At 38.6% G+C, this 25,087-nt stretch overlaps 1 protein-coding gene and 1 long non-coding RNA gene across 2 annotated transcripts; both read right to left on the bottom strand.

Moving 5' to 3' along the window:
• Window positions 1-794: 794 nt before the first annotated feature.
• On the bottom strand, window positions 795-24,132 carry LOC145435127 (peptidyl-prolyl cis-trans isomerase NIMA-interacting 1-like). The gene is made up of 5 exons (XM_080312401.1): window positions 23,406-24,132; window positions 20,717-20,802; window positions 6,798-6,909; window positions 4,631-4,741; window positions 795-1,175 (listed from the first exon to the last, which is right to left on the bottom strand). The coding sequence occupies exons 1-5, from the start codon at window positions 23,470-23,472 to the stop codon at window positions 1,066-1,068; spliced, it is 486 nt and encodes a 161-aa protein (XP_080168527.1). The 5' UTR covers window positions 23,473-24,132; the 3' UTR covers window positions 795-1,065.
• LOC145435128 (uncharacterized) lies at window positions 6,947-20,710 on the bottom strand. Its single transcript, XR_013913714.1, has 2 exons — window positions 16,607-20,710; window positions 6,947-16,347 (listed from the first exon to the last, which is right to left on the bottom strand). It is a non-coding gene; the product is annotated as an uncharacterized LOC145435128 (long non-coding RNA).
• Window positions 24,133-25,087: the final 955 nt, after the last annotated feature.

Here is a 25,087-nt window from a genome sequence, read left to right as displayed (position 1 = left end):
AAAGAGCCGAGCTTGCTCTACGGGCGTTTGACACTCCCCTGCTAATGGGAATGAACTCTTGATGATTTGATTCAATTAATTTTCGAACTTTTCGCGAATTCAGCAATATAATTCTAATCTATTTGGAAATAACCAGGGTTGTAACCAAGTCACTAGGCTCCGAGTCATAAAAGTCAATCTCACTTTTATAGTCTTGACTCGAGTGATTTCCAAAAACCACTGAGTTAAGTCAGCAACCAGTCCGAGTCATGGTATTATGACTCGAGTCCGAGTCTTTGTGTTGACTGCTCAGTTTTCAGTTGAAGTCTTGTAAAACGACTTTTGTAACTCTGTTTGGTGATATCGAATGGCTCGCATTTATAATAGGCTAATTTTCCTCACTTTTAGCAGTTTCAGGTCGCATTTTCGAGTACCAGTAACAATAGACGAAATCCAAATAGTGTGGTTGCTTTACTATTCTTCGTAATTACCATGAAATGTCGGTCTTGGACGTCGGAGTCTCGAGTCATATGACTTGGTTCGAGTCGTGTGCAATGACTCGAGTCCAAGTCGAGTTAATACACAGATTGACTCGAGTCGAGTCAAGTCATTTCCAGATTTTGAGAAAATGACTCGAGTCATCAGAAAATCGTGACTCGAGTCGAGTCATTACAATCTTGGAAATAACTGTGGTAGCTATAACTCTAAAACAATTTAGAAAATTCTGAATATCTATAATTTTATTTACAATCTAATCTGGAAAAGCTAGAAATTGTGACACCTCCAACCCGACCACCGCAGGCATCCCACACTCGTAAGTTCGTCTTTCATGTAATAGAGTCAAACACAGTAACGGAATAACGGCACAGCCACCAGAACCAACAACATCGAGTCACATTTCCTCGCAAAAACAGCTTCGAAACGCCGCAAAAGTCTTCGCTACTCGCCAGACAACCAATCGGCAACAATCGAGATCCCTAAAAGCGATTATCGAAATTCGTAAGATGGCGCTAAAGAACAACACGCGATCAGAAGGCGCGGTCCGGGCGCGTCGTGTAGTAAGTCAAGAAGCTTCCGGCACGCCCGTTACTCCACTCTTAGTATGATGTGCACGCCAGAGTCCGTGAAAACCGGGCCGCTCATCTCGCCCGGCTTCAACGCGAACGTGGCGTCTTCGAATGGCTTTTGCATTTGTCCTGTAAAAATGAGTATTTCGTGGCTTCAAATGTCAATATGCTTGTCAAGAAGGCAGTGTTGGGATGACTCGAGTCACTTTGCTAAAATGACTTGACTTGTCGTATCAGAAATGTGGATTGACTCGTGACCCGGAGCAAAATTCACGAGTCAATTTCAAGTCATCAAGTAATCGGTGTCGATAAAAATCGCTGTATCTTGCATATGTTCGGATTGTTCGTGAACTGCTGGTGTAACCCATGAGAGCGACCAATCATTCAATGATCGTGCCTTTTACTGAGCCTCCATTGTTCTCTCACCAATGAATTGACTGCAAACGAGGTGATTGAAGCTTACAGCTTACGTTGTCGTAAACTAGTAGTGAGGTAATTTAATAGGAAAATATCTATTTCTGTTCTTACCTTAACCAAACCTCTTTTTTTATTGAAATTGAATTCGAATATAGTTTATAATATATAACTGTATCATATCAATATGTATGAATGATACTGCATCTTATCAATTCGTTTCTCTATTCTCTATGCTCGATTTTGGTAACTATAAACTGAGGCTATGCAATCACTTACACAGTTCAACAGTGCTAGGCATATGTGAGCGATACAGCGCCATCTTGTGTGTATATTTAACTTTATATTCGTTCATCAGATAACAATCAATGACCACTCAATCTGTATTTGAGACAGCTAGCAAAATGCAATGACGTAACCATGCCTCATGCTTCGAAAAGGCAACCTGACTCGATTTGTGACTTGACTCGTGACTCGAAGATAGTGACTTGATCCCAACACTGCAAGAAGGTTGTTTTGGCCGATGTGTATAGTCTTTATGGGAGATATTGATAACAAAACTACAGGTAGTTTAATCTTCTAGCTACTACCCCATGATCGCAATCACACCCTTGCAGTTGCATCTATTTGTAACCAGGATTGTATCCAAGTCACAAGTCAATCTCACTTTCATAATTTCGAGTCGAGTCATTTTCAATTCGCCTCCCAGTCAAGTCCACGTCAGCTAGTAGAGAGTAGAGTCCGAGTCATAGTGTTTTGACTCAAGTCCAAGTCATTATGACACTGTTCCGTTTTCAATTCAAGAAGGTTCAACCCACTTTTTTCAACTTGTGTTTATTCATAATATAGTAATTTTTCCTCGGCCTTAAGTTCCTGGCTCTATTTTCCAAGCATCAGGACAGATAGACGAAATACCCATAGTGCGGTGACTTCACTATTTTTCGAAGTCACAATGAAATGTCTGTCTTGGCCGTCCTGGTCTCAAGTCATGCACAATGACTCGAGTACAAGTCGAGTCATTTTGTGCATTTCGAAAATGACTCGAGTCAAGTCGTGTCACGAAAAAAATGCGACTCAAGTCATTACAGCCCTGTTTGTAACTAGGACTAGGCAAAATCGAGTACGTGAGTGATTTGATTCTGAATCGATTTCAAGGGCTTCAAGTCGAGTATCACTGATTATAACGGCATAACCAAATAACCTCAAAGAATATAATGACGGTTCTACATTGCATTAAAGATGGTTTCATTGCACTTTGTGACTACGCTGTGGGTTGATTATGACTTTGCAGCTATGTCATTTCCACTAACGTGCGAACTGCCAAGACAGTAGCAGTAGCTTGAGAACAGATAATCAAAACCTTGTTTCTTGAACTGGCAACTTAAGCGAGTGCCAGGATTCACTAGCCTTACCACCCATGGACGGCTAAAAGTATTAAGCTTTTCCAAATTAAAATACAATTAGAATTACTATAGATATCTAGTTTACGGATAGATACGCAACACCCACCGTCACTCTTGCTTGCACACACTATACATACTTAGAAGCAGGGTTGTAATGACTCGACTCGAGTCACGATTTTCTGATGACTCGACTTGACTCGAGTCATTTTCTCAAAATACGGAAATGACTCGACTCGAGTCAATCTGTGTATCGACTCGACTTGGACTCGAGTCATTGCGCATGACTCGAACCAAGTCATATGACTCGAGACTCAGACGGCCAAGACCAACATTCCATTGTTATCTCGAAGAATAGTTAAGTAACCACCCTATTGGGATTACGTGCATTGTTACTGGTAGGCCTACTTGAAAATGAGACCAGAAACTGCTAAAACTGAGGAAAATTAGTATGTTATAAATGCGAACCATTCGATATCACCAAACAGAGTTGTAAAAAGTTTGTTTAACAAGACTTTAACTGGAAACAGAGCAGGCAACACAACGACTTGGACTCGGACTCGAGTCATAATACCATGACTCGGACTCGACCCTCTGCTCGACGACTTGGACTCGGACTTGACTCGGTGGTGAATTGAAAATGACTCGACTTGACTCGAGTCAAAACTATAAAAGTGAGATTGACTTGTGACTCGGAGCTTTGTGATTTGGTTACAACCCTGCTTAGAAGTTGCTACTTCTACCCCTGGCCGACTAGAGCAGGGGTAGAAATGAAATAGCAATGAGTGTCTTTTTTTTGTTATAAAGTCATATCGTTGTATACTTTAAATAAAAAGTACCAATTTAAGCGGAGAAGCAATTCAGTACTAAGAAACTAAGGTAGTTACTCGTTGGGGTAGCTGCTTGAATGCTTGTCAATATTATGCCGAGAGACTTCCACAAGTGAAAGAAATAGTCAACGCGTAGGAAGGCGAAGGAGTTATTGTAAAGAGCATGAAAAATTCAGTCAACGATCCAAAGTCTGCCTCCACTATAACAATATTTCAAACTTGATACTTAAAAAGGAAAGTTGTGAGTACACCATCAAAGATGCCCATCCTGATCTAAATGCCGATGATTTCGGAAAAGATCCGCTTGATGTAAAAAATCACATTGAGCAGCGATTGGACAAAAACGATGTTGAACGAATTATGGAGCTAAAAGGACAAGACATTTTACCAGCGCTTTATGCAAAACTGCAGAAGTGTCAACCCACGTCAGCGTATGTGGAGCGCTCATTTTCCTTACCAAAGTCATTTTCATGCCCAAATCGTAACTTCCACACTACATGAAACTGTACTACAACTGTGGTTTAAAATAAGAATGAATGTGTATTACTGTTATGTGGTGCATGTTTTACTCTTTAGTTCCGTGAGTAACGTTGTCCGCATGTGAAAATCGGTGAAAATACACGATTTTCACATAACATAAAGTCATATTTTCCAACAAATTAAGTCATTAATTATTGATTTTCAAGGTCATATTAAAATGGCCCCAGTCATTACTTCTACATGAGTACTAACAATGAACCGATTGTTAATTAGCGCTTCTTACAAGACACAGATATAAAGCGAGCAGGAGCCTAGATTAACCTCCAACACTTTGGTACAATTTCTGGAGTTGGAATCGAACCTACAACCTATTGGTGTTGCACTTTTGCAGCTGTGGATTATACCATTGAGTGGAAAAGCGTATCCACGTACCAAGCGCGACGCGGCGCGTTAGACTCACCCCTTCCAAATTTTCCTAAATCTCCGCCCCGTTTCGCCGAGCTGCAGTCGCTGTACTTCTGGGCGAGGTCTTCGAATCTCGCGTTTTCCGCACGTATAGCTTCTTCGTAACCTGTACATTTTATCCAGCGTTTAGAAAGCTTCAAATAAAGCCATGGCTCAACACGCAAATAAATAGGCTCCGACTCAATCATAGGTGGTCAGGAGGGGTTGGCACAAAGACTCAACTCGAGTCGCGATTTTTTAGTGACTCGTCTCGAGCACATTTGTCTATTGACTCGACTTGTACCCGAGTCATTGCGCATGACTCAAGTCAAATTATACGACTCGAGACTAGGACGGCCAAGACTGACATTTCATTTTAACTTCAGAGAATAGTAAAGTCACCACATTATTGGTATTTCGTCTATCAGTCCCGGTATTTGAAAAATGCGGTCAGAAACTGTTAAGACTGAGGAAAATTACGATATTATGAATGGGAGCAGTTCTATATAACTCGAGCAGAGTTGAAAAAGTGGGTTGAGCGGATTGAACTCAAAACTGAATGGTAAACGTAATGACTTGGACTCGGACTCGAGTCAAAACACCATGACTCTACTATCTGACTTTGACTCGGTGGTGAATTGAAAATCACCCGTCTCAAGTTAAAACTATAAAAGTGAGATTGACTTGTGACTTTGTTACGACCCTGGCTTCTAGCCACCAAGAGTTAATTTAAAAACTAGAATCACAGGGTCGATGCAATTTTTTATTGTGGAAGCTATGAAACCTCGATTGGTCTTACCGTATCATGCAATGCAATAAATTTTTTTGTCCGATTTTTCTGTTAACCCCATGAAATCGTTGCGCTGTCTTCAAAGACGATGCAAAACAAATTTGACTCAATTCCGACCAGTGGAAGCTGAGTTATTTGAGTTTTCCTTCGATAATTCGGGGATTATCCTAAATCGGTGGATAATTCAAAAAATTTCATCGAAAAACTCAAATAACTCCGCTTCTACTGGTTGGAATTGAGTCAAATTTGCTTTGCATCGTCTTTGAAGACAGCGCAACGATTTCATGGGGTTAACAGAAAAATCGGACAAAAAAATTTTTTTGCATCTTTGGGTAAATTCAAAATTTTTAAACTGTACGAAATCAGCGATTATTGGTTGGAATGAATTAAAATTTGGTGTGCGTCCTTTTTTAAGGAAACCTAACGATTTAATCACGTAACCATCAAGATTCAAGAAAAAAAGCTATTTTTGAACAGCCCCTACTGCACACGTTAGTGAAAATGACATTCCTGTGAAGTCGTTACCAACTCGCAGGAATATCCGAAAGTCACAGTGTGCAATGAAATTGTTCTGGTCGAATATAGACCGAATAATCATTAATGCGATGAAAAACTGGCATTCTATTCTTTGTGGTCGCTTAATGGGTAGGGATTGGGAAAATTGAATACCCGAGTGATTCGATTTTGAATTGAGCATTAGCCTTCGAGTCGAGTATCTCTTATTATGACGTCAGTATGAATGATTCCGAAACTTTCATGTGACCATAAAGAATATAACGCCTGTTCTATAGCACATTTAAGATGATTTGGTATTTTTGACCATACCTGTTGCACTGCACTTAGCGACAATGCTGCGGTTTGATCATGACGTCACAGTAGGGCTGTTCAAAAACGATTTTTTTTCTTTCAAATTTCATTGGCTACGTGATAAAATTATTATGTTGGCTAAAACAACGCTGCACACCAAATTTGGCTCAATTGCAACCAGTAGAAGCGAGGTTATTGCAGTAGAAAAATTTGGAGCATTTACGGTGGCTAACTCTTTAATTATATATTTTAAAATCATGGAATTAGAAATTTTGCTACTGCGATAACTTCGCTTCTACTGGTTGGAATTGAGCCAAATTTGGTGTGCATCGTGTCTACGGACAGCCTAACAATTTTATGGGGTCAGCTTTTGAAAGGCGAGTGGTTCTAGTTCTAGAGGCGACTTTTGAAAAGCGAGTAGTTCTAGTTCTACTTCCAGTTTTGAATTCAGTAAATCCAGTAGTTCGCACAAGTCTGGCCAGAACATGTTTACGAGATCACAATATTCCAGCAAGCAACACAGCCGTTTACTAGCTTCAATTTACTGCGGTGACGCAGCCCAAGTGTTAACTACGTAGCTAATTACCTTTCAGAATGCGTATCGCTTCCTCTTTTGTTCTAGTGATGTTCTCTTCCCTCCACGAAGACGGACGTCGCGAATCTCGGTGCTTCACAAGCAAATGAAACGCCCGCACGGTCTGCGAGAGAACACAAGAGACGTTCAGTAACGAAGTAGTTTGAAGTATTCAAAGAGGTTTTGCGTACTAGCACAACACACTCAAGATTTCACACTAAACTTCCACGCCAATTCATGGTCAAGCTACTCTCTTTTCAACTTTAGATAATGTAACATGGAAAGTAGTTTCGGGATATGCTTACATCCCATTACCAGTTAAATTGCCACAACACCTGCGTTGAATAGACCCTGCATAACAGTCATCGAAAACAGCGAGGTTAAGCCATCTGTTCGACTCCATTATCGTATTTGATGATACAATTGCGTGCAATTTCAATATTCTACTGGTTCCTGACCAGTGTCAGCTGGAAATATTCGGGTTTATGTCAATTCGAGTATAGTAATCGAGTGTATATTTTAAAAAGTTGCACACGTTTGCAGTGCCGTTATCGTTCATTTTGTGTTAATCGTAGTAAATGCACCTTGCGATTTCGTTTCTAATTAACAGCTAAAATTATGCAACCCCTCGATCAATTCTACGTTTTGAAACTACTTTGAGTAGGCCTGGTACTTATTAGACCTGGTATTTTATACTTACTTCCACTCATAAAAGAGTAACTCACTTAACTTCTACTTTAGTAGGCCTACAAGAGCTTAACCCTACGACCATCTCTGAAAAACCAAGGACTTTATCTCACATCTAAAAAGCAGTATCATTGATTCGTCTCTTTTTTATAGTAAATCTCTACTCAAGGGAGCCACATTCACATACTATCGACATATGCAGATTGCAGACTGCATCATATTCATCAACCAAGTCATATTGACTTTCCAGCCTTTATTCACCATAAGCTCTGTAGAAAAACATGACAAGTAGAGGGCGACAGAGAAAGGGTTACCCAAATGCAAACCAAAGGTCAATTGCACGGTCCAAAACTCCAACAGACAGATTAGCAGACTACTTCTACACTTCCCAAGTACAATACTTGCATTTATACCTTATATTTTAGAAGTTCACTACCCCTAACTTTTCTGTCAAGTAGCCTGGAACATATTTTTAGGTTGATTCGTGTTGCTTTTCTGAGTGATATATATAACCATAGCCACACCCCGCAGACAACTTAGGTACTGTGCCATAATCACAAATACATTTATGCAATTGCATGTATTTGTAAGACGGGTCGCGGTGCTGAAAGTTTTTAGTGCAGCCCCGCTATCTTAACCAAGTCTAGAACATAGCATGCCAAAGCTGAGCAACTGAGGTAATTTGGCAGTATTTGGAAATAGATATACCCATTGGCAGGCCGATTTTAGCCGGCTTTTGACTACGACCCTTTTCAGGCGTATTGGTTGTACAACAACTACAACACTTAAAATTCAATAGATGCCATATCATAATTTGCAACAGGGGGTGTATATGAAATCAACTGAATACCAATACATTGAAAACTAGGTGTGCTCTGACATCAACAGTGTTTGCTATGAGTTCACGGAGATGTTGACGAACTGTGTTTGCTTTTCAAAATGTTGAGCCTTTACAATGCTGCCCAACAATGTCGAAACGCATTTAATACACCAGCTAGATGAACATAAAATGGGATATGCAGCTTTGCGGGTTTACAACATGCACACCACGTTAAAATGTTTGCTATGTTCAATCCTATGTTTTCACAAGGATACCATAATGTACTTTGTTTCAACAAAAGCTCACTAATGTCCCGCGCTATTTGCTCAGGGAGTAAACGTCAAATCGGCACGTGATTGTGAACTTTCATAAAATAATTGTGCACCATTTCGAGAAGTTTCCAGCTCAACGAACGGTCCTGTTATCAAACGAATCTTTTATAGCTTACAACACAGATCGATGATGCGTGGATGGCAGATTATGGCATGCTTGTACCATTGTACGCATTTGCCTTCTATATTGAGTTATCAACTTTGAGAAGGTACCTGAGCTATAAGCATACCCTTACCCAGTGTAACAGAATTTGTGGTCATTTAATATTTTTGCAATCTTGTGAATTTGTATTCATAAAATTGACAAACTAATGAATGAACAAATGAATAAGCCGCTTTGCCATTGAATAGTTCATATCGTCACGCATTCTAACAAGCAGACACTGTTCGACTTGGCTGATGCCATCACACATTAGACAACAGCGTTTCCAGAGTGAATGTGACTAATTATGAATAAGTGGATGTTGCAATTCGCTAGTTTCCTTTCAATCAGGAAGACCGTATTGCCAGAGGGCAAAACTCTCAATACACTTCGACAGTGGCTTCCACGTAATCAAGCCTGCTGACAAGTCGTTTCTGTAGATGGTTTCCACGCGACGTTTGGAACATAAATATTTATCCATCCGGGCGTTCTGAGTTCAACTTTCAATTACGGTGAGTTAGAAAGCCATGCACAGCGTGCTGCAGGCGCAATAAGGACTGCAATTTCGCTGATTGATGCACGACACTGCTGACATAGCAACCTGCATTTCCAATTCTTATTGCAGGGGGAAAGTTCTCAGTTTGACAAACTTGAGACCATACTACATCACTGTGACTTTGTAGAATCTATAAGATGGCCAAGATCACACCTGTGAATCATCACATCATAATATGTATTGAACATGCCATTAGCGTCAATCTTGAAACTGTATATCCTAATTTCAGGTTGTGTGTACACTTGTATCATTGAGGCTGACAAGTTTCAATCACTTCCTCTTCTCAACATATTGGTATGTCGGGATTCTGCATTTGACAAGATCAATTTAACAAAACACCAATCTCCATTGGAGTAGCAAACTGCTGAATTTGATTAAATTCATAAAGTACAGAATGAGAATAGCAAATGGACATGAGGCCCAACTTATAATTGTGTTGGCGGTTTATTTTGATTACCAATGTACGCAAATCACATATTAACAATGGATAAACAGTTACCCACGACTATGTACATTGTACGAGGCATTCGACATGCTGCAGTATACATTTGGGAGCAGTCTATGCTACAAGAGATCGATTTGATTGTTTGTTTTAAAACAATAATGAGGTATCGCTTAGTATGAGTGGAAAATTAACCAGAACCACTATGCAAACATTCAAAACGAAACAGCTTCTACCACAACGTTACAATGAGTACTTGACGATAGAGTCACCTTATGTGGTAGATGCCTACCAAGCCATGGCTGCATTGCGAACCGAAATTTTACGTCAGAATAGCACAGGAAATGACTACACTCTTTAGCAGACACCGGACACGTGCCATGAAACATAGCCACAGGTGCCGTGAAACACAGCCGTGTAAGTTTTGCAACTGGTCATTCCATTAATTCAACTCAAGCTGCTATATTCATGCCCCAATATATAATACAACCAGCATTACATAGATCGAATACGGATTAAGTATCACCGACTTGTTAATGCATGCTTTTTCTGATGCATACCGGTATGTCAGAATCTCTCCAGCAAGCATCAAAACATCTTCAGGTGTATTGATACAACGATTCGTATTTCAAATAGAGATCAGGTGTCTAATATTTGAATATCCTCTGTGAATATACAAAAAAAATATGCACTTTTTCTAATTCAACGAAATGTGGCTAATCTATGGATAATGGACATAAAAAGTCACAGAGCGTGATTTAATTGGGTGAATGTCATGTCAAGATTACCTTGTGTCAAAAACGAAAATGAAATGCCTATCATGTAAATCCCTACCTTTTGGGTAAGCTACAGATAAATAATGTATTCATTGAATGTTGGACAGCAAGGAAATAGCCTGCATTGTACATATGTAACAAATGTAGGCAAGTGGTCTGGGAATTATATCAATCAGAGCATGACTTTGATGGGATTACACAGCACAGAAGTGGTTGCTTCTTTGAAAAGTTTATTAGGTTATTTAGCTATTGAAATTCCCTCAGGGAGGTAAACGGATAGTTGAGAGATTCACCACAATTCTGATGACTCACTCTTTCCAGACTGAGTTGATGAACTGACAAAATTCTCCCTTGAGGATTAGGACCATGTTTTGGGACCATCCAATTCTATGAATACAGGAGATATTGCAATGCAACTTGTATATTTGGTTGCTTATTGCTCACCAATCACCTTCAATCCGGACATGAGACAGCAACATATTCGATTTCATATTAGGCCTGTAACATATCAGTCCAAAATCAAACCCTATTAGGATTTAGAAAATGATTAACCTTAATAGCAAATAGCACAAACGTGTATTGGGGCTGTATAGCATTTACCGATTTTCGAGGAGAATACTGTTTTTAGAGCAGTTACCTGCCTAACGACACAATTCAATCTATTCAGCATAAAATATGAATCCAAGCAACACATTATTATGGGCGGAGACACACGCTCTTGAAATTTTTTTTTGTTTTACGATTTCTAACAAACACCGTGAGCAAAGTATATTAAATTTCAAATCCATAAGGCAGGAGTTTCATATGACACACTTCCATCACAAATTACTATATCAATAATATCAACTAAAGCTTTGTGAATACATAAGTGGCAGACAGGGATTACAACAGCATGCTGGTAATCAGCCACACATCCACACATAAGTATTCAATATTCTTCATTTAAAATTCAGCAGTTATAACATTGTGGCAGCAGTTTCTGATGATCACACCGCCTCATTTCCCTTCGACCAGAAGTAACAATAGCGTGTTGGTGATTTCAAAATATCCTGTCAGCCTACGTGAGGCGTGAATCACAGATCAACTCAATAAGATAATTTTTCCTGTGAATAACACCTGGCATCCGTCCGAGGCTGTGGGTGAACTGTCTTGCAACAAATCATTTGTTTGATATAACTGATGGTTTATACTAATATAAAGTATGCCTGGCAACAACCAAATTCTCATGTGGTAGATTTAAGCTTGATTCTAAGGTAGAGTTAATACATTTCATCTCAAAATAAAGCTACACCGTCATCATTTAATGATTATCGTGTCATTACATCATAACATAGTTATTCGTAACTGTATGTAAATTCAGTGAATATTACTGCACACCAAAACTGCCAAGGAAATGAATGCATTATGACTTCTTGGGTACCAGTACACCTCCAGAATTGTACTTGTTATATATACAATGTTCTTTCCAATTCTCTACTAGTTGCTGACGATTACCCCTGACGAGTGTCAGCCGAAAATGTCCGGGTTCATTTCAATATGAATATACTATTTAATTGTATATTGAAGTTCTGTACCTCCAAGAAGCTCTTGAAAAGTACAATGAAATATAGGCTACCCAAGAATAAGATATGCCATTTCCAAGGTGGTATAAAATACCTTATCTATTACATATTATGTTGAAATTGATGTTGAAACAATTCAATTTTGGTCAAGATTTTTGGAGCTCCCCGTAGAAAGGAAGACAATTCTTGACTGCTCCTTTCAAGTGCTCAGACAATGAGACTCAAACGAACAGCAAGGGTTTTCGAATAAGCAATAAGGTTTCAATATGTGTTCCTAGTTGCTTGCAAGGGGAATGCGCCCTATTGCTCCTTCAGCAACATATTCAGTTCAGGTGAAATCCCATACATTTGAAATCCATTAAAACTATCAAGTTTCCAGAAACTAGAGACAACAAAAATTCCACAGGCTCAAATTACAGAAATGCAACCAAAAGAAACCACTAGATGTCCATACTGTACCAAACTTTATGGCATATGTCACACCCAAAATGAGAAATTCATCAGTCACATCCTGGGAAAAAAAGGCAAGGAGACGGTATCTTCTTCTCTTTTAAGAACTTTTGTAGCTGAATATGGTCATTGGCTGAGGAGAGACACTCTCCTTTTCGTCAGCTTATTGCATCAGAACGAAACGAGTGATTCACAATTTCCTTGATTCAAATAATTTCATCACTCATCACAAGCCAGAAGCTTCAGTACATGCCCGGAAGGGAAAATGTAAATGTATGAAACCACGCATCGTCTGCTCAGGCTTACCCACTGTCTCTATGTACATTGTCAATCATCAATATCATACATAGCCTACAGATTCAGAACAAATTTCAACAGATTTATAGTACATACAAGGATTGATGGTCTTTAGTATATCACCAAATCCGAATTTTGGAGTTCCAATAAAAATAGCTAGGTCGGAATGCTTTCAACACCAATCGGCCAATGAACAATTATTGATGAATGATGAGTCACCAAATACTGAATTTCTAATTATGCTGTTTAATAATACAAAATGACTCAACTAATCCATGTGTAACACTTATGTATGAAATGTCTCGTATTGTGGCATCAGGATAATATGAGGTAATCTTCTGCTGAACAATAAAGAAAACAGGTTAATTCAAAAGCTGGACTTTGAAACAGGCCGGCAATTAGAAAATAACAAGTACCTACATCATAAGGTAAATACAATCATTCTGGCTTCTAAAAATGATGCAATTAAAGCCAACATTTACTTCCTGCTTCATAATATTCTCTAGACTTGATCAATTAAACGGTAGGAGTCAATCCAAAGTAGTTTAAAACATGAGCACTTATAAAAGTATTACTGTTATTGAATGTTTATTTTCTCAATATCATACATCAGATTATAATAGCCAACGCAACGGAATCAAAATTCTATTTTACACAGAATTGATTTTAGGCTATAGGCCTACAGTGAAAGAGAAATCCCAAGCAGGGCAGTAAAATATGATTGCATATATTGGTGGTTGCCCTGGCCTACTTTCTGTACATCACAAATTCCGACGTGGCGTTATTGAAATCACGCTGTCCAAGTGTCACGTGCAAAAGTGCATGCTATTACTCGACGTTGCCTACCCTAGCGGAAATGACGAGCTTGAAAGGGTGCACTAGAGAGGAAACATAGAAAGTTTGATTGCCTGAATTCACAAGTATTTCATGCTAGCAATAACCTTGTACCGGCACAGATATGAATGAAACGTTTTTGAAATCAATTACTGTTTCCGATATATTCTGACGTACCATTTATGGGTTATTTTGAGCAGGATTCCGATCATTTTGAGTCACGAACGCCGGTTATGGTGCTGCAATGAAGTTTGCTAGAATTTACATGCTCATGAATTCACCTGATACTTAGTTGGCATGTTGTTGTGACACACAGGAAATGCGAGCAGTGGTTGAGTGATTTGGAATTTCCTGGCTGGTATGAATTTACCATCTATTATGGAAAACAACTGGCCACTGCAAATAGCAACTTCAAGTTGACTAGGAAAAGCACTGAAGCAATTGATCATGTCTACAAATAAAGAATGGGTCACACGTGAAAACGGACCAACATGTGGAATACACGTGAATTAACTTGCTACCACTAACGACAAATTTAGAAGAAGACATGATATAGGTTACAGATCAAATACATTGAAACGTATATTGTTTGCAAACGTATGGACTGGCTAAAGCAAGTTATCACTACACCAGGCTCAAGCCGCTAATGTTTAAACCTTTGTCTCCGCGAGGACAAGACTAGACTAGAAATTCCTTTGCTTGTTAAAACAAACCACTCCAGTATTACAATGATTTACAATATATGATAATTGCATATGTCATGGGAATATTACAGTATCTAAAATGAACAGTTTGCGTTCTTCAAGCAATAGTACGGATAGTGAAACTAGAAGCCCTATGTACATAAAAAGCTTCAAGGTAATATTGATGAAACCATCTTGTTCAGGGGGTATCAGAGCTTATCTTGAAAATGATTTACATTGATAGGGCCCCGAGGCTACGTATCATTTTGATGGATTAAGATACAATATAGCTATAATAATGATTTTCTCTATTGATGGCATTGTACTTGATTGAGCAAATGAAGAGATACTGATTAACCAACATTTACCGTTACCACGTACAAAAACTACTTTCACTTTATAATATTCAGGCATAATGCAAATACAGCATCCAATAAATTTTAATTACAGCCTGTTACCGGCAATCCACGACTCTACTAATTTATTGCTAGGAGTATCAGCAATAGTGAGATCTTCATAAGTTTCGCACTACAGCAAATTTGTGAGCTAACATCAGTTAGAGCTGCATATTTTTTCAAAGTAAATTTCTGAAAACTTTTTGTGCATAATACCTACAGTAGGCCTACTTTATGAAAAGCCATTACTACCACTTAAAGCAATTTGGGCAGCTTATATATCATATTCTTTTGATGAAAGTGCCATAACATATCAGGTCTAAGATAGCTTTTTCATAGATTAGTAGGTGTAACTATTATTTGATTGCCCATTTGCGGTGAAGAAACTGTAGCTGAGCACCGATATTGCCAAAGATGCACAATGTATATTGTTCATCAGCCATGATTGGAGAGAGTCATAGTCAAATACAGACTTGAATCTCAAATCACAGTTCAACAAAATAATGCCAAGTACCAACAAAATTGCAGAAGCTGTGCTCAGCATACATCCGATACACCAGATTCCATCACATCAAAAACCTTACAAACTACAATGGGACAATGACCCTGATTGAATTGTGGAGTGAATGGAAGCATGGCTTCATTTTGCATATGCACTATCCACTAAATTGACTCTAGACTACCAACAACGAATGCTCCACCAAGCTTACAATCACAAATCCAAAAAACACAATGATCCAATGTTAGATCAGAAACATTCCTCCGGCAATCTTTGGTATAACCTCAAGATAGATGTGGTACAATTGTACACACTCACGTGACAGGAGCTGTTGCTTGTACGACTGTCTCAAATAACAGGATTTAATGAATTTAATGAAACCAGATGTTGAATAGTTCCTCTAGGCAGGAGTATTTCAACAGTATAAGGACATGACGTAGTTCGTAAAGTTCCATGCATCTCAGAAATTTTCTCCCATTGCACACCAGCAGACCATCATGTTCAAAAAGCAAAGCAAATTTGCTTGTAAATATGGCTCAGAAGGGGTATGCCCGATAGCATGACAGCTTTGAAACGCAAACTGGACAGTTAATAATAGCGCACAAAAGCACAATTTCAAAGGCAATATGTAATCCAGGAAGCTCTTGACGAAATATCACCAGCCGACAGCATCACATCCTTACGAAGGTACTTTCGACAAAAACGGCAAAATCGTGACAAGACCAAGTTGAAAAGTACTGCAGGAGAGTGCACTGTACAATACATAACAACAAGCGGTGATTTACAAGCACCTCTATTTTGGACAAGGAAGAAAGTAGGACGATAATACTTGCACAACTCAAGCAAGGATATTTCAGGATTCTTCCACTTGTACTATGACTAGAGTCTAGAGATGAATTGCTACCGAAATGTTGTTATGTATAAAGTGCATAATTGATTCTCCATTTATCTTTTAGAAGTGAAATCGCGAAAAGTATCAGGAAATATTCACTGGTTAATGGAAAATACCAAATACTGTTCATGAAGGTTTTCAGAGGTGGGTATCATTGCTACAGAATGAGGATTGATGATATTAGTTTAAATAGTTCTCACACATATCGTCGCAGTGGAATCAAAGTGACTTATGTCCAGTTTTAAAATTTTGAAGGTCCATTTTTAAAACTTGAAAAAAATAAAGTTTTTTCAAAATTTTCAATTGTTTTCGGCCATATCTTGTCCATGGCTATGTCTATTTCAATAATTCAAAGTTGATCACGGCCAATATATGGCTTAAAGAAGTCGAAAACTTTACGCAAAGTCAATTTTCTCAAAATGTGTAAAATGGACATAAGTCACTTTGATTCCACTGCGACGATATGTGCCTTGAAAATGACTGCTATTTTTACATAGTTTTAAAAACTTCACATCAACACGGTGATCTGTTGACTGTTGGTTCATCAAGTACTTAGGGAATAAACACCTTATACAAAGTTCCATCATTACTCAATGTGGCTCCAGTCTCCCAAAGCAATCTTCACGCACACCACACATGCGCTATGTGCTATCATGTTACTAATCGCTTTATGCTGATTGATTGACATTTTACAAGTTTTTACAGCTCATAATCGTTTCATAGTTTACTTTAGCAGCATGATTCATGCACCATCAGTGGCATTAGAATGTAATTTGAAACAATGTCATGGGGAGACAACACAAATTCACTTAATGTTAAAGGCATGTGTCAGTGTAGCCAGTTACAACTATGCCTAGAGGGCATAGGAGAATTGATTGGCTAAGCTTGATTGCAATCCTCTACAATTCTTGACATGAAAAGAATTTAAAATGCCGGCACGGTGACACAACACATTCATTTAAGACTTAAATGCCGAATCCAACTATAGAATTATGACAAATCTCGATGCCATGTCTAGACATTATCTCAAGAAAATCCTTAAATTGGCTTGAAAATTGTTACAAGCAAAACCAAAATACATGGTACAGTTGCACATAACCCTAATTTATATTTGGCTATGTGTAAGTACCCTACTAGCGTTTCATTCGGATTGCTTCTAACTGAAACGGTTTGGCTGCGGCATAGGATAGAAAATCCCACCCATTTCCGGATTAAATATAATTCTCACCCTTATCACAAACTTCTTATACCAGGATTCAGTTGGGTGATAAGAAAGTTCACTTTGACACAATCCAATAGTGGTAAAAGCTCTGTGTCGCATACAAAACTTATTCAAACGAAATAACAATCATCTCGACTTTTCAAGTCAAGAAATTTTCATTAATAAAAGACAGGCTAGTTGGTCGATGCAGATTTTGCAGCAGTACTTGCCTTAAGAGAGTCAGATCTCCAATAATGGGCACTCATAACCCTACACTTATCCCATTCCTTAGCGAAAGAAAGATAATGTAATAGAGATCGAGAAGTCCCCTTTAAAGCCCATTATATGTTTCAGAGTATTCAGAAGCATTAGAAGTAGAGAATATCAAGAGTTATCTTCTCTCGAATTACTACCATGAAATATTCAAGGTGAGCTCTATAAATCAATAAGATTTTGCTACGCCATTTCCATCAACTGTTGTTATATTTTATCAAGTCTATAGTACACAGGTGGTCCCGTTGGCCTTTCCAATTCATATGGTATACCCCACGACAACAACAGACAGGTAAATACGACATTATTGTTGTTGAGTAAAAACATACTATAATTGGCAATATAACAGAATTAGATGCACACCCTGATTAGAATTACGCCATAAATTTTTATTCTTGTATACTTAGATAGGCTACTTCTTGTTGAGCACCACATGTAAGGATGTTAGTCCATCAAAATCAATCTAGTATATACCATGTAGCCTATATGAAAACTGCAAAGGTGATTCAATTAGCAAATTATTTTGTTTCGATGGTTTTAAAATTTCCTAAATTCTGACGTTAGCGTAATGGCATTCATTTGAGTTGAAACCCCTTCGTGTGATGCGAGACAGTGCCAGTATGACAATTCTGCATGGCTGGATGAATTCTGTTGAAAGCAAGCTCAATATTAAAGGAAAAAGTTAAGAAAAATGTAGCCTACTCGCTACATGTGCATTCGTCCGTAGCTTCAAGTACCAGTAGACAAACAAAGTTGACAATTGCATAACTGAACGGTATTTCAAGTGCCCTTAAGAGTAGTTAAGCTCGGGTCGTGCCTTCAAGACGTGTGCCAGAATTTACAGGCAATGGGGCTTTTATACTGAAATTACTGGAAATTGAGTCATGATAATACACTTCCAAGGAATTATGATTTATGAGTGCGCTAATTACCAATTTATTGAATGCTAAAGAATAAGGTATAAATTTGAATATAACAACTGTACAAGTGTACATTCAACACAGCATGCTCAATTCAAGATCCCAACTCAAACCCTCCAAATGCAGTGGTTCTCATTAGGGACCCAGCTTCCAAACAACCATAAAGTTCCTACGGCATCAACACATGACCTACGGTATGAGATGTTTTCTTCATCAAACAAGGTGAGTTTGGGTAGGAATGCTTCTAAAAAACTCAATTGATTCACTGATTTCAATCCATTATTTAACGGAACTGTTTGAATTGCACACAATACAGAGACTGTAAATGAGTACAGTTAAAAATATTGGGAATTGAGAAAATTCAGGCCTAACAATTGCCAATCACTCGATCATTTTTTTATTATTTAGGGGCTGCGCTTCAGTGAAGACAACTCCTAATACTCAAGAGATTTGTTTTTGGGGAACTATTTCGAATCAAGTAGGCTACTTGTAAAAAATAGGTTATCATATTTCTAAGGTCAATATGACCACAAAACTAGACAGCAAAGTTCTTTCATTTTGCGGAACATAGAATCACATTAGGGTTTTGTCAGCTCTTCCTACTATCTAGGGTTACCATATGTCCTCTTTTATGAGAATTTTGTCCGAATATAGGGTAAAATCGGAGCGAGATAGAGCACTGAAGTAATGCTACGGCGGCTATTTCGGGTGCTGGGCCGGAAAGTTGACCTTTTTTTTAGTGAACCGATCACAAAGTGGTAAAATTTTACCATTTTTTCAGGATTTTCCTCAGGTATTGCAAGTCTGAAAATTTTGAAAACGTGTCCACTTTCCAGATTTCCAAAATAAGGTAGCCCTACTGCTATAAGTCATTCATTATTACTGTTTAAGCTATTGCTGAATTATGTCTCACACGCCTACTTGCCTTCATCTAAATTCGACATATCTACTTGTAACAGGTAGGCCTAAATCAGGGGTGTCAAACATACGGCCCGCAAGTCGCATCCAGCCCGCCAGACGATTTCATCCGGCCCGCGAAGCTAGGCTATTCCGAGTAGAGTGAAAAATCCTCATATTCTCCAGCACATTTGCGACAAATGTTGAGATTTTCTGCAGGAAATACTTCCATGTTCATGGGTCCCATTATAACCATCTCCATCTACCATCTCCACTATACGAAATTAGCTTCAAAGATCACCCTTCTGACAGAAACGGTATTGCTGACAGTGAGCGTTTTCAGGATGATGTCCGCATCACTGTCACAAGAGTAGCAACTTCACGCTTGTTCCCAAAAGAAAACCAGATATCTTTGCAAACAACGAGGCTGTGACATATTTCCAGACAAATGTGGAGGCTGTTCTGCAGCATTATTAAAACACTGATGTGTCTGAGCACAAAATGCGTTTCATAACTTGAGTAGGAATTTTATCCGATGGAACAGGCTGTATGAACGTTGAAATTCAAACTGATTGAGCGTAATTATGCATTTGCAGCCGCGTTGCTTACAATATAGCCTGCATCTCGATTTGCAGCGTAAAAATTTACTATGAGTTAGTGAGTATCAGACACAACATTACAATTTACCGGGTGAACCACAACAAATCGCGAATTGAAATTTAAACGGGTTACTCAAAGGATGTAGTTTGTAGGACCTATCTTTGATAGAAATTCGACATTCACATTAAAACTGTGTCAAGAGGGGAACGGTTAATGTCATGCTATTGATTAAAATTACGATCTATACTGAGAACTTTGTGAGATAGTTCCCCTAACATTAGTGTTACAGTTCACACAAACATCTTGAACTGAGATTGGACCGCAATTTAGTTGAACCACACTCTGCCTAGGCATGTAGTAATTCAGTATCAGTATCAGTATCAAGCAACGGTGAAAGCAAATATCAGCAATAATGCAAGACAGCCTAATCAGTTAATGATCAAGTTTATCAAATATGAATTTCTCACTACATTCAACAGCTTTTCACTACTTGAATAAATATTCAACTAAATTTTATGCTTACGTGAGCTGAGATCCATCAAGTGTACTCAAAAATGTGTTCTCTGATTGCATTAACTTGTGTTTAATATGACTGAATTAGTTTTGATTAGTAAATCTCAGCAACCCAATACGATAAGTCAAAATGGAATAACAACTAAATAACTAATCATACCTCGGGCCGCGCTGGCTTTCTAGCTTCTTCCTTTGGCCGGTCCCATTGGCTAGCGTTCGTGTACTTGTTCACATAATAATGCCGGCCTTAACAAAATGAAAAGGATATTAGTTGAGTCGGTTAGGAAATATATCCACTATCAGAACGTCAATATCTAGGCTACACAAAGGTAAGCAAAATTACAGCACCGGCTCATGCACTGCCGATACATGCCTTAATAGTTGCTAAATATTTTCACCGTTTCAAACATAATATAGACCTAGGCCTACTGGCGATTTGACCAAGCTATCAAATTTCAAAACGTGTTATGTGGGTTCTGTTCAAGTCTGATTGATACACATGCATCCAATCGTGACCCTCTTTGAAATGTCTTTCTAACATGTAGGCCTATCACTCAGGTATCGGGCCTGCACTGTATTTACATCTATTAAACACTATGACGGTATTCTGTCTAGGGCAGGGTTGTAATGACTCGAGTCAATCTGTGTATTGACTCGACTTGGACTCGAGTCATTGCACATGACTCGGGACTCAGACGGATAAGACCGACATTACATTGTAATTTCGAAGAATAGTAGAATTACCACAGCATTCATAATTCGTCTATTGGTGCTGGTACTTGAAAATGCGACCATTTTCAAGTACCAGCTAGAAGCGAGGAAAATTGGTATATTTTAAATGAGAACCATTTGATGTCACCAAGAAAATGGATTTAACACTACTCTAAATGGAAACTGGGTAGTCAACACAATGACTTGGACTCGAACTCGCGTCATAATACCATGACTCGGACTCGACCCTCTGCTCGCTGACTTGGACTTGACTTAGTGGTGACTCGGCTTGACTCGATTCAAAACTATAAAAGCGAGATTGACTTGTGACTTTGGAGCCTTGTGACTTGGTTACAACCCTGGTCTAGGGTATATTCAGGTTCGTCGAACACTAAGCTATCGTGTCTAGAGTGTGTCTGGGCTGTGCCCAACAGTGGTACTCATACTTTGTAAGCCTGAAGCATAGTAGCAAAATTAACAAAGCATTATCTATATGTGATTGATGTCCTTGTTGCAATGTTAGCAATATACCCGCAATTCATTGTGAATTCAAGCAGTCTCTTGTTAACACTCTACAAATTCACTATAAAACACAAAATACGATATTCACATAAGCCAGTAAGTTGCAAATAGCAATATAATTTGAGTGCTTTTGTGCCGGGCATGGAATAGGATTTAGACAGCTAAAACTCATATATAGTTAAACATCCCTTACTGATTCAGAATGGAATGGATACCAGCCATCTGTCGCTGTTAGCAGGGATGATGACAGTACACCAACCAGGTGGCGCATAGAACTAAGAGAAGGAAGGGTCCATATTTAATTTCAACATACCAGACCAGTTTTAACGTGCAATTACCCTACTTAATTGGTAACGCAATCATAGTTCCCCAGCTACTTATCTATCACCTGTTGAAGAAAGTTCAATTAATATTTATATTTCTTCAAATCAATACTCAAGATTCCAATACAATGAAAAGATAGGAAGGTATTGAAACGACTTGGAGTAGTCTTTGAGATCTGACGCACGACTGGGCCTGGACCAGTAGCTCTTAAATTGGGCGGAGTGAATGCAACTCAAGGGGGTCACGAGGATGCCTGAGAGAAATGTTTCTTAACTGGGTGACTGACACCCAACCTTTCACCGCGATTTACCTCCAGCTCATTATAATTATTGCACTTTGTGTAGTTCGAAGTTCATATTTGTGAAGTCTTTTTACAGTCATAACGTTCCATGCCATTAACTATGCGTTAGAATTGCGAATATTCTAGCCGTTACTTTTAATACTTTTTCCAATATGAAGATAAGAGGACGAGAAGTTTTTCACTACTATCGTCAAAGGGGGCATGTCTAAAAAAGTTTGATAACCTCTGTCCTAGACAATGTCTGTATAGCATTTTTCAAACATTTATGCACTTATTTTCCGAAATTATAAAAACCTTTGCAGCACACCCGAGAATCTGTGGCGGCGCAGTTTGCAAATCTCTGATCTAAGATTTACCAAATCAGAACCTGGAATTTGTTCTTCACCCAGAATATGGTCGCTAAACGAAGGAACTTCAGAATTTGTGAAAGCATATTTTTCCAAATTACATTGATGCTGCGCAAATTCGAGTTGCCTACCTGGCAGATTGGATACGGAGTCAAGAATTGTGCTAAACAAGCTTCGGGTCAGGTACAGTATTCGAACAACACTAATGGTGTTGTAACCACGGATAGTTATATATCGATAAGGCAATAACTAGCACATTCACCAATAACCCGAAAATTTGAGAAATTAAGACATCTAGCATTACGTGCCATTCCAAAACTCCAGCATTCATTAGACAAGCTTTACATTCATCGCAATGCTTGGCCTAGAAAGGCTTAGGTAGGATATACTTCAATTATTCCAGTAGTTATGACATCTTGCTACTTGCACTTCAACAGTTTTGAGATATAACTAGGTCTTGAATACTTACCATACGAAATAGATCAATATACCCAACCCTAAATAGTCAGATGGCTGCATCACGACAGAACATGCATTCACATCAACTCAGTCAGTCAACAGATTTCAGTAATGGCTCTGCACCAGCCAGAAACTTTACCAATGATCGAAAATGGGACATACCGTTGGATTACAGCATTACTTACCTGAAGACCTGCTCTCTTTCTTGATCCACCCTTCTGGAAGGGCTGGCTGGAAGAGGTCATCACTCATTGTGTTGCCGAGACTCAATTTCAAAGAAAGTATGCTATCCGCAGCACAGCTCAAATAATCTTTGGCAACTGCAATACCTCAAAATTTGGGTAGCTGCCGAACGAGTATTTTGTTTAATTTGCATCACAGTGAATCAAGCAACGTAATATAGGAATTCTACCGGGCCAGCAATCAATAATGGAAAAAATAGCCCATATGCTGGTGTTCAAACAACAGATTAATTTACATCATGTGTTGTGTTCTATAAATCAGGCCGAAAGGTACAGACAAGTGCTCCTTTTTTATTGATAAACACATCCGTGCAGAGCAAGATTAGAATCCAAGTCGGAATTTGAGATATTGGACACAACATTGAACAATACTGTGGTTTTAAAGTAATTTAATGCAAATACCAGTACATCTACAGATTCGAAAGCGCCTTCATCTGTTTTTACATATGCGAAGCAACATTACGAGATGTTACAAATTTACAACATTGGCGTCAACGCAAATAGGCTAGGCCTATAGACCAAATCCAACATTCGATTCTAGAGTGTGTGGAACTAGTCAATTTGATGATCGTCGCAAATCTCAAAGCACTTATGCCAGTGATTCCCAACCGCTAGCCTTCTTGTGGCTTTGATTGACCTCTGAATACGCCACAAAATAATATAGACAGTAGATACTGTTTGTTTCTGTGAATATTTTAGTCAATTTCTGTAGCCTATATGAATGCTAAAATAGGGGATATTAGTTAGGTCTGCAGCCACTAGTGAAAACGGGGGAAGAGGATTAATGCAGACTAGCATCGAACACATGAATGAATACCCGTCTGACATTGCTAAATCTTCAGTTCTGCTGGTCATAGACCTTTATAGATCATCTATGTGAAGAGCAGAAATTGTAATATTACCCAGCATATACCCTCCCTCACTCAAACTTGTGCATTATGTTCTAGAATGTATTAAGATAATAGAGCTATCAAAAACCGACATATATATATATGGTGTAGTAATATGCATTTCCACAGTTTATCTTCAATGTATAGCAATAGCCAATTTGTGCCTATCAATGCTAAAAAAAAACATGTAGAATCTGAAGTCTATGTGCATGCTTTTGAATTAGATGGATGGTGAAATCGTGAAGTAGGCTCGCTACCTTTAAACTTTCGTTATACTAAACCTACACGAGTGTTTTCATGCGGCTCCATACGTACTATGAAGTTTGAAATGCGGCTCCGACATATAAAAAGGTTGGTAACCACTGGCTTATATACAGGCCTAGTTTCATAGGGACAGTTGACGATAGGAAACACCATGAACGTTGCATGTTCACAGGGGGCACACTTATTGATGGAAGAAGATGAAAGAAATGTATTTCCTTGGTAAAAAAAATTGACTGCCCTGCCACATACCCAGCCGAGATTAATGATCAATTTTGATTTCAAATTTCGATTAGGATCATGCCGAAATATTCTGATATTGTTATAACAAACTACAGCAGTTTACAATGGATCACCTCCAGAGTACATCCCACAAGCAATGAATTCCTCACCAGCAAAAAATTCCACAACAGAACTGATCAATGTCATTGTACGGGTCATTATTATCATGAACCAGTCATCTTAGAAACCATT

This window comes from Botryllus schlosseri, chromosome 3 (assembly GCF_051294905.1).
Source record: "Botryllus schlosseri isolate E-star chromosome 3, Bs_hap1, whole genome shotgun sequence".
NCBI classification, from domain to species: Eukaryota; Metazoa; Chordata; class Ascidiacea; order Stolidobranchia; family Styelidae; genus Botryllus; species Botryllus schlosseri.
This window is presented reverse-complemented; position numbering and strand designations above follow the sequence as displayed.